Source organism: Labeo rohita, chromosome 14 (genome assembly GCF_022985175.1).
Source record: "Labeo rohita strain BAU-BD-2019 chromosome 14, IGBB_LRoh.1.0, whole genome shotgun sequence".
Lineage (NCBI taxonomy): Eukaryota > Metazoa > Chordata > Actinopteri > Cypriniformes > Cyprinidae > Labeo > Labeo rohita.
Window position 1 is genome coordinate 23,667,508 of NC_066882.1, and position 19,607 is coordinate 23,687,114.

At 33.8% G+C, this 19,607-nt stretch overlaps 1 protein-coding gene across 1 annotated transcript in view; it reads left to right on the top strand.

Moving 5' to 3' along the window:
• The window catches only part of pigg (phosphatidylinositol glycan anchor biosynthesis class G), a 175,741-nt gene that overhangs the window by 3,668 nt on the left and 152,466 nt on the right, over positions 1-19,607 (top strand). The window contains 3 exon segments of the mRNA XM_051128200.1: positions 15,571-15,687; positions 15,690-15,782; positions 19,228-19,416. Coding sequence (XP_050984157.1) covers positions 15,571-15,687; positions 15,690-15,782; positions 19,228-19,416 — 399 coding nt within the window.

Consider the following 19,607-nt stretch of genomic DNA (forward strand, 5'->3'; position numbering starts at 1 on the left):
GCTTCTATTCTGTTCATTAATTCCATGTAGCTCGAATCATATGTTGATCAGAATCATTGATTCATGTGTGAGATGTTAGAGCTTATCAGTGATACTTGTACAGACATATCAACAGTTTACACTCATGAAAAAAAGACAGAATCTATAGTTCTGCATTTGCTAAGAGTGAATAAAGCCTGTAAATCAGCTTCATTTGTCCAGCATGCATCTCAAATGATCTGCATTATATGATTTGTGTCCAGCAGATGGCAGTCCAGCTCTATGGCTCCTGTAAGAGCTCCTTTAATATCACTGCAGGGCTCTCAGTTGTAAACCGGTGTGACATGGCCAACTAACCCAAATTACAGTCTTCCAGAGATCAATCAGTCATTTATTGCTGCTGGTTAGCGGGTTTGACTGCTGCTGGAAGGCCTGGAAGAAAGAGAAGCTTTTTAAAGTGCTAAATATCTAGAGTGCTTTCATGCTGTTCAACACATCATATTTAGATACTGATGGAGTAAATAAGATATTTCGAAATATTTCTGTCTGAATTCGTGCCATATGTCCCAAAGCGATCCTGCTTTCTACTGGCAGTGCTTCTCTGTCTGCTGTGCTCATTTCTTTCTCAGAAGTGGACTACAGAGGGTTGTTACACTCTCTGCTCCTCTCTACCATCCCACCTTTCTACCTCCATTTCTTGATGCTTTTCAATGCTGAGATGGAACAGCCTGCTCTGAAATAAGGGGGTTTCATGACCCTGTGTTACATTACACAAACAGCTGTTTGTTTCTTATGGATCTCTTGTGTAATGCTCCCTGCAGAAGAGCAGGACGCTCTTTCCATGAATAGGGTATTCTTCAGCAAGTGAAATCAAGCACTTCAGCATTAAGAAAGACAGAAACAGTTACAGGGTTGCTGTTGGATTGTAGTTATTGATCATTTTATATTTTTATAAATTAAAGACAAATAGTTGTTTATTTCTCTAACTTTGGTAATAGTGTCAGTGGTGTTTTATTATTATTCATATACTATTCAATTATTTATTAATAATAAAATAATATATATATTTTTTGATATTTTTAGTTGATTTTAAATTTATTTGAAGTTTAACTAATTTTTTTATTTTTTAAATTATTCTTTTTCTGCATTATTTTAATGAACAAAATGTTTTTTTAATAGTTTTAACAATACAAATTGTGTAAGAATGTAGAAAAAGGAGAAAATGGAAAGATTATTTCCTTCACAATTTTATGCAATATTCCAGAAGGGTAACTCTTCCATGCAATGTTAAACACTGATAAATATCACTGACTGATTGATTGATTAATACATAAATAAATAATTCTGATTTGTTTAATAAATAAAAATAATTCTGATTAGTATAATAATAATAATTTACAATGTAGAACAATACATTTAGTGTTACATAATATTTTTATTTTGTGATGCAAATTAGCTTAGTGTCTGTTCAGCAAATTATGTCAAAATAATGATTAGCTTTCGGGTACAATTAGTGAAAGTCAGGCCAATATATTCTTGTTAAGCTTTATTTAATTAAAAAATAAAAATCAACACTATAATGTATGTAGAAAATTGAAAGGGAAAGTGGAAAGATTACTTTCTCAATATTATAATGGTACTTTCAATTTTATGGAATATTCCAGAACAGTAACTGTTGCATGCAAAATGTTGATTGTTACTGATAAATATGATAGATTAGTGAAATGATGATGATAATGATGATGATAATAATAATAATAATAATAATAATAATATGATTCTGATTAAATTAATTTAATTAATAAATAATAATAATAATAATAATAATAATAATAATACTGATTAGTTTAATTAATGATGATGATGATGATAATAATAATAATAATAATAATTATTATTATTATTATTATTTATTAATTAAACTAATCAGTATTATTATTATTATTTATTAATTTAATTAATGTAATCAGAATCATAATATTATATAATAATAATAATAATAATATTATGATTCTGATTAATTTAATTTAATTTAATTTAATTAATAAATAATAATAATAATACTGATTAGTTTAATTAATAAATAATAATAATAATAATAATGATGATTAGGTTAATTATTAATAATGATGATGATTATGATGATGATAATAATAATAATACTAATAATATAGAACAATAAATGTAATGTTAGGTAATTATTTTATATTGTGATACATTTTAATTTAGTGTAAATTCAACAAATTATGTCAAAATAATTAGTTGTTGGGTACAATTAGTCAAAGTCAGGTCAATTTTATTTGTAGAGTATTTATTTATTTATTTACACATAATTTCAACAGAAATTCAGAAATAAGTCCACAGTTAGCATTTCAGAGCTCGATTGATGATCATTATTTTATATATATATATATATATATATATATATTTATGTGTGTGTGTGTGTGTGTGTGTGTACATATAATCATCCAGTTGAGATTTGTAGTAGCTCTGTGTGAGTGAGTATATGTAAGCCAGTAAAGTTGGATATTCATATAATGCTATATTTATGTAATATTAGATAACAGTTAAGATAACATATCCACAAGGCATCTCTCTAAAGAACAGAGGATCTGTGCCTTTATTACGTCATGGGACGTCTTTTTTACCCTATTTGTGGAAAGTGCCAGGAGGGAGTTTATTTAGAAAGCCTGTGTGGTCTCCAGAAAGCCTGATGTTTACAGCAACACCTTCATCCTTCACGGAGTCATTTAGTCGCCTCTCTGTGTTGGTTGACCTCTTCACAGTGCACAATTCACTCGGGACTCTCAGGTTTGTCTCGCTAACAAGCCCTTTTTCAGTCTCGGTTGCCAGCTTATTGCTCAGAACACCGTTTTGGTCTGCTTTTGTTGTTTTCTTAGGTTTGGACTGGTTCACTGGAACAAGGGATATGTGTAGTCAGTCAGTAGATCAGTCTGTTTTTTGCTCTGTGTGCTACTTTTGAACCCCTACCTGGATTAAAATTCAAAAGAAACGGAAATCATAAAAATGAAAACATTTAGGTACTAAGTTAACATGCATGCGTTTAGGGGGGAAATAAGGTACAAAAGGGTAGGGACTTTCACAGTGACAGCCTTTTGTACCTTTTTGTATCAGCAGACATTTGTTTTTTATGAATTTCATCTAGACAGCTTGTTCGTTTGCTGTTATCAAAGCCATGTTTTCCTGCCCTGAATCAAACAATATGATTGCATTTAAACTCTGTTAAAATGCTTGACACGATCAACACTGCATGCTTTCTAGTGGAGTGTGTGTGTGAGTGTGTGTGGCGCGCAGCATCGTCTCTGCCCCTGTAAGAACATGAGCCAGACCGCTGGTTGCCGTAGAGACGCTCTTGCCATTGATTTTCAGTCATTGTCGCTGCTGATGATGTCATAACTGAGGGTGTGACATCCTGGTGAATGGAGCTGTCAATCAAACGTCTGGGTCACAGTGAGCCGTTCTGTCAGCTCTTCTGCGATGAGATTCAATGACTTTATACTGAAATCAAATGCGACAGAAGGGCTGAAACATGCTTATTAAACTTATTAAATGTCTTCTTGAGTACATAAGATCATCACTTCCCAGAATTCTCTCTGAATTCCACAGTGACTTTGAAATATGCTGGGTTCGTTTTAAGCGTAATAAGAAAATGTAGCTGTGGAAAATGACGCCGTGTTACGGCTGTGCTGATTTTAGGACGTTTCATGTAAATACGCAGATTTTTTGCTGAGATGTTGCCTCACTTTTTCTTTGATGTGTTCACCAGCTGCTGCATTGAAGTGTTTTTGGAGAGTAGAGAGTTATGCTGAATACCCATTTGTCCATTTGGTGCTTTTGTGTCCTACCAATTTGAGCAGCACATTAGCCAATTTTCTTTTTTCTTTCTAGTTTTCTTTCTCTTAGCTTTTATTTGATTTTTTTTTTTTTCATTCAATTTTTAGTTTTAGTAATTTTATTATGTGCTTTTGTCATTTCTATTAGAGCACTATTAATGCTATAGATACACACTGCTGTTCAAAAGTTTAATAACATATACAAATAATAACTTAAATAACAATCATTTTTGTGTTAGCTTTAGTTAACTATAAGGCTGGGTGATATGGGCAAAAAAATGATCATATTTTTTTTCATATCAGCCGATATCGGTAATTATCACGATAAATGTCAAATCTTTATTTCTTTCAAGTTTAAAGTCAGGTTTTTGCTCCAAAGTGAAAGTTGTAGAAACCAGACCATTAATTGTCCTTAACAAAATAAATATCTAAATAGAAAAATTTATTTCTGCATGTTCTAATGAGTTATATTGTTTCAAATAATAAAACAAAAAAACAGGTTTAGGTTGTCTCATAATGATAGTGATATAATAATAATAATAATAATAATAATAATAATAATTTTTTGCAAAGGCTCAAGTGAACATTTTAATTTAATTTAATTTAATTTAATTTAATTTAATTTAATTTAATTTAATTTAATTTAATTTAATTTAATTTAATTTAATTTATTTTTTACACAATTAACAACTAATTTAACAGCTGGAAAAAAATATGGCCCAAAATCAATTAAATTTTTTCCATAAATTAAGTTTTATTTTTCTCAAATTCTCTGTTTTCTATTTTCATTTTTTTTGGCATTTCGGCATTTTTTGCATACATTTGAATAATCAAAAAGCATGTCTAACCAGTTAAATTCATTAAACAATTAAAAAAAATTCTTACAAATTCTATGATTAATTATGCTGGATTTATGATTTAATACAAATTTCTAAATTATATTATATTACATTTTATTGTATTATATTATGCTATTCTATATTATATTATATTTTATTAATTTTATTTTATTTTATTAATTATATTTATTATATTATATTAAATTATATTATATTATATTATATCAGTTTAAGTTTAGTTTAGTTTTTTTTCCAGCTATTACATATATTGTATTTTATTTCAGGTTTTTTCTTTTTTTTTTTTTTTTTTTTGAATAACCAAAAACGATTCATAATCATTTTAGTTTTAGATTTAGTTAACTATAACAAGACTGATTGAAGATTTGAGGGTGAACTGTTTTTTAATTATAGTATTTCACAAGCCAATTGAACACTTTTTATTTTTTTTAAACAATTATGAATTTATTAAACAATTTAACAATTTTTTTTATTGGAACACTTTATAAAAAGGTTTATTATTTAACATTAGTTAACTACATTAGTTAACATGGACTAAGAATGAACAATACTTCTACAGCATTTGTTAATCGTAGTTATTGTTGTGTCAATTTCAGAATTTACAAATGCATTATTAAAATCACATCTTGTGTTTGCTAACATTATTGTGAACTAACACAAACAAACAGTGAACGACTGTATTTTTATTAACTTATATTAACAAGGATTTATAAATGCTGTAATATTTTAAGTCTTAAACTTTAATTCACTTCAACATTCCTAATTTCCACTTAAAGTTTTTTAGCTATTACATGTTGTTTGTTCATGTTAGTTAATACATGAACTAATATTAACATATGACTCCTTATTGTAAAGTTTTTCTATGTATTTCTATGATTTCTATGATTAATTGTGCTGGATTTATGATTTAATACAAATTTCAAAAACAGCGTTAATTAAATGAAGGTATAAAACATTAAATAATTAATCTTTCAAAATGTAATAAAATGATTGTTCATTCACAAAGAGGCATACAGAACATGCATCCAAAATTTGCCAAATTCTGTGACATTCTGTTTTATACTATAAATGTATTTTTTGTATTTTTCTGCATTGTGGAAACCCTATGCCTTACACCAGACCAGCAAGCATCTTTCAAAATGAGTGTTTCCACCAAAAGGACCATAAAACCCTGCTGGAATCCCGATCTTGTGTGTTTGTGTTTTTGTTTGTCGTTTTCCTAAAGGTGTTGTTTTTCTTCTGATGGTGAAGACACCTTTATTTCCTTCTCTGTTCCTGTGGTTTCACTGAAGATTTTGAAAGGTTTTGTTTCTGCAAATAGAGAAACTTTTCTTATTTTCCTGCAGAGATAAGCTCTCAGCTTGCAGGATTTTTGCCTGGTACGTCAGTGCTGTAAAGAAAAAAAGCTTCTTCTGTCCTACTTTTCATGTCTCCAATCGTCAGGATTGACACATTAAAAGGTGTGATGTATTTTCAAACTGCAAATCGGCCTGTCTGGAGGCGGAATTCACCAATCACCGTCACAGAGAGAGTGTTAAACTAAAGAGACCAACTCTAAAAGTTAGGAAACTAAAATGCAAAAGATAAATCTTCTGTCTGTTGTCATGTGAAGTGCGGATGGCCTCAGGGTGTTCAGCGAGTGTTTTTAAGCTGCTCTTTTACAGTTGTCGGAAGATGCTGAGATAACGCACCCAGGGCGTGTTGTTAACGTCAGTTTTAATCAGTTCTGCTGACTACTTCCTGTTGCCCATGGTGCTGCAGTGATATACTGTTATTTTCTTGTGCTGATTTGTCCTTAAGAATGATTTGAAATATTTTTGTCTATATTGTGCATCCAAAAAAAGAGTCTCAAAGTGTTCTCTCAGAACTTTTTCTTTTGTGTTTGCCTGAGAAACTTTTTTGTTTTGCTCGTTAAAAATGCTAATGTTTAAACTTGGTAGGCGGGGTCTGCAGTTTAAACGAATGCAAGACGTGTTTCTATTGGACAGTTTCCACCGGATTGACAGCACTTTTTCTTTTCTGTTGTGTGGGAGAGCAAAAAAGAAGCATAACACTTTGACACACTTAAATGTTTTGAAATGCTTTTAATCATAAACGTTTGCAAGCAAAACATTTTGAGACCCAACCGAAAAAAAATACACTCTCATTTTTACGATACAATATCGATCCCAATAATCGCTTAGTCTAGCCTATTTTCAGTTAATGAATGGAACATTTTTGCGCGCCCTCCATCCAGTACATCAGACGACAGCGTGTTTCGGGAATAAGACCGAGATGTTTCGGGAATAAGGCAGAAATGTTTCGGGAATAAGGCAGAAATGTTTCGGGAATAAGGCAGAAATGTTTCGGGAATAAGGCAGAAATGTTTCGGGAATAAAGCAGAAATGTTTCGGGAATAAAGCAGAAATGTTTCGGGAATAAGGCAGAAATGTTTCGGGAATAAGACAGATATGTTGCGTGAATAAGGTCAAAATGTTTCGGGAATAAGGTCAGAATGTTTCAGAAATAAAGTCGAAACACTACAGGAATAAGGTCGAAAGGTTTCGGGAATAAATTTGCAATGTTTTGGGAATAAATTCAAAATACTATGGGAATAAGATCAAAATGTTTCGGGAATAAGGTCGGAATGCTAAGGTCGGAATGCTTCAGGAATAAGGTCGAAATTTTTCGGAAATAAGGTTGCAGTTTTTTGGCAATAAGGTTAAAATGTTTCGGAAATAAGGTTACAATATTTCGGGAATAAGGTTGGAATGCTTCGGGAATAAGGTTGAAATGTTACCAGAATAAAGTCAAAATGTTATGGGAATAAGGTCGAAATGTTTCGGGAATAAATTTGCAATGTTTTAGGAATAAAGACGCAATGTTTTGGAAATAAGGTTGAAATGCTTCGGGAATGAGGCCAAAATGTTTGGGGAATAAGGTCACAATGTTTCGGGAATAAATTTGCAATGTTTTGGGAATAAATTTGAAATACTATGGGAATGAGGTGGAAATGTTTCGGAAGTAAGGTTGCAATGTTTTGGGAATAAAGACACAATGTTTTGAGAATAAGGTTGAAATGCTTCAGTAATAAGGTCGAAATGCTTTGTGAATAAGGTCGAAATGCTTCGGGAATAAGGTCGAAATGTTTGGGGAATAAATTTGCAATGTTTCGGGAATAAAGCCGAAATACTATGAGAATAAAGTCTAAATAGAATAAAGTAAAAATACAGCGAGATTAAAACGGAAATGTTTCGGGAACAAAGTGGAAATGTTTTCGAGAATAAAGTCATCTACATCTTGTGATCACCTCAAGTCATCATTCTCAAAATATAGACTTTGTTCTTGTAATTTCAAATTTATTCTTGAAATATTTAGACTTTATTATCGTAATATTTTGACTTTATTGTCGTAATATTTCAACTTTATTTTTGAAACATTATGACTTTATTCTCGTAATCTTAGATTTTTTTTTTTTTTTACGTGGCACTAAACCGACGTCGTAAAATTGCAATAAGCTTTGTACTTTGTTGTTTTGTTACTTTTGATATGAAACAAAGACTCAGATTTCAAATTCTGTCCATTTTAAAACAATACTCCTAGAATAAATGCCGTTTTGGCGCTGTTTAATGTGCAGTGACAGATCGCAGTTAAAGAGAAACGGCACATAAACTAATCATCTCCTTCACTTTAACCAGTTTCAGCATGAAACAGACATGAATAAACATCCGAAGGTATGATAAAAGAAAGTGTACAACTTCCCGAAATCTGTATCCTGTTTCATGTAGTTGCTCAAACAGTGTTTCAACCGCAGAAAGACAGCAGTATAGCTTGTAAACAATATGTCATGTAACATTTACCTCAGGAAAAACATATTCGGTGACCATGAATTTGTTACTCAGCTAGAAAAATGAACTGTAGATAGGAGTTTGAATAAATCCAAGTTTTTATGAAAGCCACAATTTACATGCTTATATTTCAAAAAATGATTTGGAGTAGAAATATAATTTTAAAGTTAACTAGTAGTTAATAGTATTATGATTTTAATCCTCAGTATTATAGTAATGTAGTACCAGTTGACTCTCATGTGTATTTTAAAGCATTACTTGAGATTTGCCATGTACTGTACCTGATATATATCCAAAATAATAAATATTAAGTTGAATCAGTTAAGTCAGAATCAAATCGAATCTTGGCATTTGTGTCAAAACCCAGCCCTGTGAAACAGAATGTTAAATTATAATAATCTTGTATTTCCCTCCCTCCATATTTATATAAATGTGTTTTTCATTCATCATACTATTAAACCAAAATGTGTTTAAATGATTTGTTTGTTGTATATTTGTGTTTGGTGTCTGTATAACCTTTATTGATTGAGATCAGGGTGTCTAATATATTTGACAAAATATTTGACAAGTTTGTTATTGGCATTTAAGATTTAGTGTTTCAGCTCTGATCAGACTGATAATATTCTGCATTTATATTGTGCTGTTATGAGTTTAGTGAATGTTTCAGGTATTTGAATCTTTCTGCATCCTCAACCCAACAGATTACAGACCTTATCAGGGGACGTTTGATTGTTTGTTGAACTCTGATATAAAAGGTGGAGAAAACATTAGATTTAGATTAGTGTTTTACATTTTTATGAATAAATAGTGCATGTCTGTGTAAAAGTCAACGCACTGTTGCTAAAGGTGGTTTTAAAAGTTAGTTTTATTTATTTATTGTTTTTTCTACCTTCTGTAAGCTATAGTATAAAGTTGTGTAAAAGTTTCACTACTTTTTAGGCACACAGTTCAGCTGAGTTTATTATGAAATAGTTGAGTCACTCAGTATGTTTACCGGCTCACAAATGAATATTGAGTTTCAAAAAGTGCCCAGCAGTTTCCTGTCTTGTGCGTCTCCATTTAGCAGATGTGCTGCTGCTGATGTAACTGTATGGGGAAACTTTAGGGCTTTCTTTCGGGCAGAAATGCTCTTTCCGTTCAGCAGAGCCACTGGCATCCTCTCTGGCTGTGAATGCTTCTAGGAGCAGCAGTTAGCAAGCATACAAATTTAAAGCTTTCCTAGTGCCAGAATCTTTAATGCGGCATAAAACTACTGCAGAGGGGAGCCAGAATCCTCTAATTGCTCATGTTTCACTACAAATGTGACAAGAGTAAAGCAATTAGCCTGTGATATCTGAAAAGCTCCGAGTCTGGTAAGTGAAGGAGGTTCTGTGAGATCTGCTGATGGAGCAACGAGAGGAAGGACCGAACAGCTGCGAGAATCCTGCTGACGAATGAGCGTTGAGCCAAATTCGATGAATATTTATATTCTGTATATTTATACAATCATTAAGGTGTAATCTAGATGAGATATTTCAAATATTCATAGTGTTTTTATGATATAAAGATCTTAGTGATTTTATGTGTCCATTAGTTTACTGTTGATTCAAGGCTGAGCATGGTAAAGAGATAATTCATCCAAAAATGAAAATTCTGTCATTAACTACTGACCCTCATGTCATTCCAAAGACCTTCGTTCATCTTCAGAACACAAATTAAGATATTTTTAATGAAATCTGAGAGATTTCTGACCCTGCATAGACAGCAATTAATGCTGCAACTAACACATATTTTGTACAGTAACAATACGTTTTTTGTTTTAGAAGAAATTTATCCTTTTTATCCTTCAAGGACCCTTTAAATGATCAAAAGTGACAGTACAGACATTGATAATGATACAAAAGATTGCTATTTCAAATAAATGCTGTTCTGTTCTTTTCAAAGAATCCTGAAAAAGATATAGCAGTTTTTCCATTAAAATATGATGCAGCATTGATACTGTTTTTTTTTTTTTTTTTTTTTTTGAGCAGCAATTCAGCATATTAGAATGAATGCAGAAAATTCAGCTTTGCATCACAGCAATAAATTACTTTAAAAAAATAATAATAATCTAATAGAAAACAGTAATTTTAAATTGTAAATATAGCTGAATGCAGCAATTATTGGGGTTCAAGCACTTTAAGGCATTTAAGCACATATGAAGAGAGTACATATTATTTAGCAACCCTGTTACCACCTAAATCAATGATTAAAAAAGCAATTTTGGCAAATTCAGGTAATTTACCGTAGAAATATGATGGTTTTTTGTTTGTTTGTTTGTTTTTTACATTTATGAGCGTTACAGTGCCTGCTGTGGTCTGATCTCCATAAAACTGTGCATGCTTGTTTTGAATCACCTGATGCATGTGCTCACCAGGTTTAGTGAAGTTTTGAGTTTTCGTTTAGGCTTTATAGGCCTGGCCTTTGGGTATATTTTGGACAGATTGAGTGAAAAAACCCAGGACTAGTTTGCAAAAGTATGTTTTTTACATCTCAATCATTTAAAGGGTTACTCCACCCCAAAATGAACATTTTTGTCATTAATCACTTACCCCCATGATGATCCAAACCTGTAAAAGCTTAGTTCATCTTCGGTACACACTTTAGGATATTTTGGATGAAAACCGGGAGGCTTGTGACTGTCCCATGGACTGCCAGGTAAATACCACTGTCAAGACCCAGAAAAGTATGAAAGACAATTTAGTCAAAATAGTTCATCTGCCATCAGTGGCTCAATCAGAATTTTATGATGCGATGAGAATACTTTTTATACGCAAAGAAAAAAAAAGCGATTTTATTTAACAATTCCTCTCCTCTGCGCCAGCGTAGCGCCATTTTGGAGAGTATCTGCTGGGTGTAAGCTGCGTAAGCCGTTATGTGTCAGCTGTACCACACAGATACATTTTCTACGTATACAGGTGCATCTCAATAAATTAGAATGTTTTCTGGTGGGTTTTTGTTAAATGTGAGCCAAAATCATCACAATTAAAAGAACCAAAGACTTAAACTACTTCAGTCTGTGTGCATTGAATTTATTTAATACACAAGTTTCACAATTTGAGTTGAATTACTGAAATAAATGAACGTTTCCACGACATTCTAATTTATTGAGATGCACCTGTATTTACACTTTGATTTAAATGAAAACAGTGTATCTGGCATGCACAGTTTGCGTCCAGTGGATACTCTCCAAAATGGCGCTATGCTGACGTGGAGGAGACGAATTGTTGAATAAAATCGTTACTTTTTTTTTTTTTCACGTACAAAAAGTATTCTCAATGCTTTAATGATGTCTTTTATACTTTTCTGGGTCTTGACAGTGGTATTTACCTAGCAGTCAGTGGGACAGTCACAAACCTCCCAGTTTTCATCCAAAATATTTTAAATTGTGTTCCGAAGATGAACAAAGCTTTTATGGGTATGGAACGAGATGGTGGTAGATTAATGACAAAATGTTTATTTTGGGGTGGAGTAACCCTTTAACAAACCCTTTGATTGACAACAGTGGTTCTAGAGGTAAAGTTGTTTGGAACAAGGAGGTCTGTTGCATGAAACGAATATTGTGCGAAAAAATGCGGAATATACAATCATTTATGCCCTTGAAAAATGTGATATCGGCCCCCAGTGGCCGATTTCTTCTTATAGACTTTCTTCTTAGACTTTTAGGTCTATGAGACAACTTTTTTTTTTTTTTTTTTTTTTTTTTTTTTGATCATTATTGATATTCACTCTCGAGAGAATCTTTCTGCACTGGTTTGGTTCTGATCGAGTGAAAAACCTAGTACTAGTTTGCAAAAATAGTTTTTTCAAAAAATGCCTGAAAATTTCACCAGGCTTACAGATTGAATCTGCGTGCGTTTTGTCCAGCATGAGCCAAGGACTCCAGTGACATAAGACATTTGAACCTGCGAGTGGCGGTTTAGAAGAGTGATTTTGTACTTTTGATCACTGTAGTGCCCCCGTTAGGCCGAATGGGGCGAGCCTTAGTGACGTTGTAGATGGTGTGAGTACTACCATTCCTCCATGTTTTAAGTCTCTACGACTTAGGGTTTGGTCTGCCCAATCTTTTTTTTTTTGTGTGGAGATTGCTCATCCTTGGCCATTCTAATAGTTACAATAGGGGTTCAGCGCTACGCGCTTGCACACCTAATAAATTTTTATAATTTTACTGTTTTGACAGGTTTTTTAATTAAATAAATAGAATCTTGGTGAGCATTAGAGACTTCTTTCAAAACCTTCTTAAAGGAGAATTCCACTTTCAGAACAACAATTCACAAATAATTTACTCACCCCCTTGTCATCCAAGATGTTCATGTCTCTCTGTCTTCAGTCGTAAAGGAATTATGGTTTTTGAGGAAAACATTTTAGGATTTTTCTTCATATAGTGTACTTCAATTCTGCCCCCAATTTTGAACTTCCAAAATGTAGTTTAAATGCAACTTCAAAGGGCTCTAAACGATCCCAGCTGAGGAAGAAGGGTCCTATCTAGCGAAACGATTGGTCATTTTTTTTCGGAAAATAAAAATTTGTATACTTTTTAAGCACAAAAGCTCATGTAGCACAGGTTCTGGCATGCGCATTCACGACACGATGTACTATTGAATCACGCCGAAAGGTCACGCCGAACGTAGACAGAACTACAGAACCAGTGTTTACAAAGCGAATGCGCAAAGACTAAGAAAGTGCAAGTAAGTCAAACGCTGTTTACAAATGAAAAAGTACAACGTGTCAGACGATTCTGAAGTTGTAGGAGAAAATAAGATGGAGTTTTTTGCCATACTCTACCATTTTTAGCCGGAGTACACAGAGGATGAACTTAGACGTGATTCGTAGTAGTGATGGGAAGTTCGGATCATTTTACCGACTCGGACCTTTGAGTCTCATTCAGCAAAATGAACAAATCACTTTTTGCGTCATTTAATTAATTTTAGCAAAAACAGCATCACGTGACAGCCCCATAAGATGAACGAACGACTCAAAAAAACCCAGAAGACTCGAAACAGGTGAACTAATTCCAGTACAGAACCTAATAGGATGTTGCGCATGCGCGACTGAACGAATCGCTCACGAGTCACATTAAACATTCGTTCAAAATGAACGAATCGTTCAAGAACGACCCATGGACGCGCATCCGAGAGCCTGTGCTACTCAAGCTTTTGTGCTTAAAAAGTATACAAATTTTTATTACAAATGACCGATCATTTCGCTAGACAAGGCCCTTCTTCATTGGCTGTGATTGTTTAGAGCCCTTTGAAGTTGCATTTAAACTACATTTTGGAAGCTATTGAAGTCCATTATATGAAGAAAAATGCTAAAATGCTTTCCTCAAAAACCATCATTTCTTTATGAGTGAAGACAGAAAGACGTGAACATCTTGGATGACAAATGGGTGAGTAAATTATTTGTAAATTGTTGTTCTGGAAGTGGACTTCTCCTTTAAGACTATGTCTATGTAATACATGAAACTATTATATTTTAAATAAAAAAGCAATATGATAGAGACAGACGGAGTGATGGAAACACCTGAAACACCTGTTTTAGCACTACTCTAATAAGACAGCGATCTAGTGATACTTATGATGACACCTGCTTGTTTTTTCTCCTGTCTTTTCCCCCTCATCTCAGCTCTGTGTTAATTGTCTCAGCGAAGCACGTTACGCTAGATGACAGTAATTGTGTTGTGTACACTAACAGACACGCAATCAATACCCTCATTATAATCTACACCACAAATAAGAGGGGTGGATCTCGTAGCGTGCGCGCGTGTGTTGTTTTCTTAGTTTTCATCATTAGATGATGTCGTTCCTAAGAGATGAGGGACTGGGTGAAGGAATTATGTTTCGGTTTTTCAGGAGGGTGAGGGAAAGGTTTCATGTTGTGTTTTTCTCTGCGTGAGACTACAAAGAGTTTGTAAATTCGTGGTTCTGCTCCCAGAATAGCTAATGAGCTATCTGGCCTATTTTAGCATCTCTGGTCATTTACATTCAGATTGACGCTTTTTTTATATCCAGATTTTATGAGCTCAGAAATCTTTTAAGTACACCAAAAACAACAGGCTTTTCTTGTCAAAAATGTCTGTTTTACCCCATAAAGCTACATTTCTTGCGTGCTCTGCCTTCTTTTATATCAGCTGTCAAAACTGTAGAGAAATCAGATTGTATTGTTTACAAGACATAAATGGAGCAGTTGAAATTTCATAGAGGCTTTATTCTGCTTGTTTCTTCCTTGAAGTGAATTTCTAATGCTTTAAAGAAATATTTCACTCAAAATGAAAATCACCCTCAGCCCATGCAAGATGTAGATGAGTTTGTTTCTTCATCAGAACAGATTTGGAGAAATTTAGCATTGTATCACTTGCTCACCAATGGATCCTCTGCGGTGAATGGGTGCCGTCAGAATGAGAAAACCAAAAGCATCACTATAAACCACAAGTAATCGACACACATCCAGTCCATTATATTTATTTAGAGCTGTTTTGGACTGTTCACACTTGTAAATGATGCTTGATCTATGCATATTTCTCTACTGATTCAGATAAGATGAGTTTTTCATTGGAGTAAGCCATATTATATATACACTGTAAAAAAATAAAAAACACAATTTGTTGAGGCAGCTTAAAATAATGTGTTACCCTGCTGCCTTAAAATTTTAAGTTCAGTCAACTAAAATAAGTTTAGTCAACTTGAAATGTTAAGTTGTACTAAGTAACAACTTAGATATTCATGTTTGCTAAACTTAACAGATGGGTAAGTAACCCAGCTGCCTTAAAATTTTAAGTTGATTCAACTCACTAAGTTGTCACTTAGTATAATTTAACATTTCAAGTTAAATAAACTTTTTTTTTGAGTTGACTGCACTTAAAATTTTAAGGCAGCCAGGTTACAAATTATTTTAAGTTGACTCAACAAATTGTTTTTTACAGTGTAGAGGACTCACATTTTTAGGTGAACTCTTCTTTTTAGGCCTCTTTGGACAAAGATATTGTATGGTCTCTTAAACACCAATATTTGTGTTCTCTCACATGTCCGTCATCAGGCTTTGACCACTGGCAGCATCCCAGGCTTCATAGACGTGGTGATGAACCTGAACTCTCCAGCACTGTTGGAGGACAATCTCATCTGGCAGGCCAAGAGTGCCGGCAAACGAATCATCTCTTCTATGGCGACGACACTTGGGTTCGACTTTTCCCCAAACACTTCATGGAGCATGACGGCACTACCTCATTTTTTGTGTCTGACTACACAGAGGTGAGAAGATCTAAACTTGAAGTAGTTTGACTCTTTCCAGTAATGTCAGTAGGAAGCAGCAAGATCAAGAAATTTGTGTAAGGGTGAAAGATTTGCCACACAGATTTTATAACTGCTTCAAAGAGGTTTGAAATTGACTTCAGTGTGAGGTGTGCTTCCTATAGCTCTTCACTTTTGATAACAGACAATGGAAATTTTGCTAAAATTTGTTACTGCACTTTTATGTGAGATCAGAACATGTTATTTTTGTAGCTTGCTTTCAGCTATTGCTCTTCCTAAAGTGAGGAGAAAGTTTTGAGTTCCCTGTAAAGCCAGACATTTGAAATAAGTCTTTTTTTATTTTATTGAGAAGTTTATTTAATCTTTAGAGGGAAAGAAAACCTAGAAAGAAAAAGGTTTTGAGTATCATAATTGAGGCATCAGACTTTTTTGAGTATCATAATTGAGGCATCAGACTTTTATTGTATGATATATGGGAATATAGAGATTATATGAGGATTATATGAGGGAAAAGTCATCTCAATAAAGAGGCCCATATGCAGTTTAGTGCGCATTATGATATTTACATCCAAAAAGTAAGATGAAATTCTCATAGCTTGTAATTCGATGAGATCTTTATGACAGTGTAGGAGACTACTTACATAAACTGCAAGTCATCACTTCATATCTCCCAATATAGAAAGTCTTAGTAAGATGATATTTAATTACTTAGGTTTATGATCCAAACTTCTGAAGTTTTTAAACATATAATGCAATGCAGATGAACAAATTAACATTCCTCAAAAGCCTGATGATCATATTTGACTCACATTTGAACATGATTTTTCTAAAAACTGATCTGGATAATCAAGTAAATATAAAAACTGGTTTCCACCGCAGGAATTTTACCCAAGAAACTAGGGATGTTGGGGGTGGTACTTGGCGTGTTTCCACCGCGGGGACCAGGATCTAAATAAAGTTCCGGGTAGAAATTTGTCCCTTTAGAAAGTCCCTGCTTGCAAGGTAGTACTAAAGACTATAGAAATACAACAATGGTTCAGTCCTATACAGAGGTTGCGTTAGACTTTAACATTGTCCGTCATTTTGACGTACAGAGACGGAAAAAATCTGTCATAATCTATTAATACCCGTCATTTGAATTTTCATATTTTAATTAGAATAACACATTTAATTGCTTTTATTTTTATTCAAATTTTAATTTCTAATTATGAACCTACAGGATGATATAGGCTTATGCATTTATTTTGAAGATAACAGATGAACAGATGAGACTGCGTAACTTTTCATGTTCAACACCACACCCCGCAGTGACAGCTATTTTAATATATTCTCATTTTTATGAATCAGTATCAATAAGTAAATCCCAATCGAGCTTTTGGTCTATGCTGTTTTCAATTGATGAATGAACAGTACATAGTGCACCTCCCATTCAATAAATCGCAGTATGCTAAGCTTTGTGTTACTTCTGATATGAAACAAAGCCTCAGATTTGAAATCCTGTCCGTTTTGTTAGGAAATTTAATCAATAAATACTGTTTTGGCGCTCTTTAATGTGGCGTGATAGATCGTTGTAGCTTCTGTGTACTCACATGTGTGTAATCAAACGTATAGCAAAACATTCGTGACAGTTTCGTTTTTGTTCTGAATCCAGTGCTCTGCTGTTACACTGGAGTGCACTCGTCACCAACTGGACAGGGGTTGGAATTACAGTTAGAAGTTAGAATAGATCACCCTCAGTGTAATCTGTCAAAGTGACGCACGGCCTTCAGATTTTTCCATCACTGATTTAAAAAAATCTGTCAATGATGGACAATTTTCGGTTACCGCTATATGTATGAATGGGATAAACTGCAACGCACATTATGGTGAAATAGTCTCACTTTCTAAATGAAAGGGTCAATCACTGATTACTATTTCCCATTAGCTGGTCTAGTCTGAAAAAGCTTTTTAATGCTGTTTTATAAGAAACAACATTCATGGGGCAGTTCATTTCAGATTTTGTTGCTAATTGGAAATATGTAATTTAATTGCGAGTTCATCGAGCCGTTTTTCAGATTTCAGGATTTCCCCCCATTCATTTAGACAGGACTTGGTTTTGTATGAGCTGTTCTGAGTTGCAAATATGGCCGCCGAGTGAACAGACTTTCCTCGAAAGGGACTTTGGTATTACTTTTTCAAAGGTCCGGAAATTTCGGGGGTGGGACTTGGGCGCTGAACATGCTGATTGGTGGAGTTCTCGCAGAAATGTATTTTCAGCCACAATTTATTCTGATAACTTTCAAAATATTACTGTTATTGTGTCATGAAATGTAGTTTGAAGAGTATTTCAGGCAAGAATGTAGTTGTTTAAAACTCAAATCTGTGGTTTATTTATAAAGACAGCACCTATTTGAAAATGAGCCTTGCCGATTTCGGAGATGTGAGCTCCAGGTGATCAGACCGAGAGTGCCTCACCTTGTCTAGTCGTATTGGGTAAAACTAACAGGTAATCTTCGGTGTCATGAATCTATTATTTTTCCAAGTCATATCATTTTGGCTGGCTTTCGTAACTTTATTCGTCTTGAAATATAACTAACAATATCAGTTATTCTTATATTTACTTTATAAAAATCAGAAAAGATTTCACAACAAAAAGACACATGAACCGCGACCTGAAGGAGAATATTTTTACTTACTAAAAAGTATAAACCTTCAATCCGTTGACAGAAAGCATGAAGTAGACAGGTTTTGATCATCAGTGCAGGGTTAATGGATTAGTTCACTCCTGAATTAAAATTTCCTGATAATTTACTCATCTCTATGACATCCAAGATGTTCATGTCTTTCTTTCTTCATTCAAAAAGAAATGAAGGTTTTTGAGGAAAACATTCCAGGATTGAAGAAAAATGCAGTTTCAATGCAGCTTCAAAGGGCTCGACACGATCCCAGCCGAAGAATAAGGGTCTTATCTTGCAAAATGATCGTCTTTTATGAAGAAAAATTAAAATTTATATATACTTTTCAACCACAAATCCACATCTTGCACTAGCTCTGCGATGCACATGCGTGACATCATTAATCACATTGGAGAGGTCATGTGTGGTTAGTTCTTTGTTCATTTTAATTTTTTTTAGAAAACGACAGATCGTCTTGCTAGGTAAGACCCTTACTCCTTGGATGGGGTCATGTAGAGCTCTTTGAAGCTACACTGAAACTGGAATTCAGACCTTCAACCCATTGATTCATATTTAAGTCCACTGTATAGAGAAAGATAATGGAATGTTTTCCTCAAAAACCTTAATTTCTTTTCAACTGAAGAAAGAAAGACATGAACATCTTACATGACATGAGGGTGAGTAAATGATCAGGAAATTTTAATTCTGGAGCTTATTTTACGTTTTCTCTTCGTGTGTCTATTTCTTCTCACCCTCTCTTAGATTTTAATATCTCCATCTCATTCTATCAGGTGGACAACAACGTGACCCGTCATCTGGACAGCACGCTGAAGCGCGATGACTGGGATATTCTGATTCTACATTATCTGGGTCTGGACCACATTGGACACATCAGCGGACCCCACAGCTCTCTGATAGGACCCAAACTCATGGAGATGGACGACATCATCAAGAAGATACATGCCTCGCTCATATCAAAGGTCTGTTGTTTTTGTTTTTCTTTAGCTTCTCTTCTGCCAGATCTTGTTCTTAACCTTGTCCACATTCCTGACCTGTCCTAAAGAACCGGTGACCCTTTATGAAGCAGGACCTACTCACTGTTCATAATAGTGCACGTTTGAGTGTTTCTCTGAGAAGCTCCAGGGATTTTCTGAAGCTCTTGATATTTGCC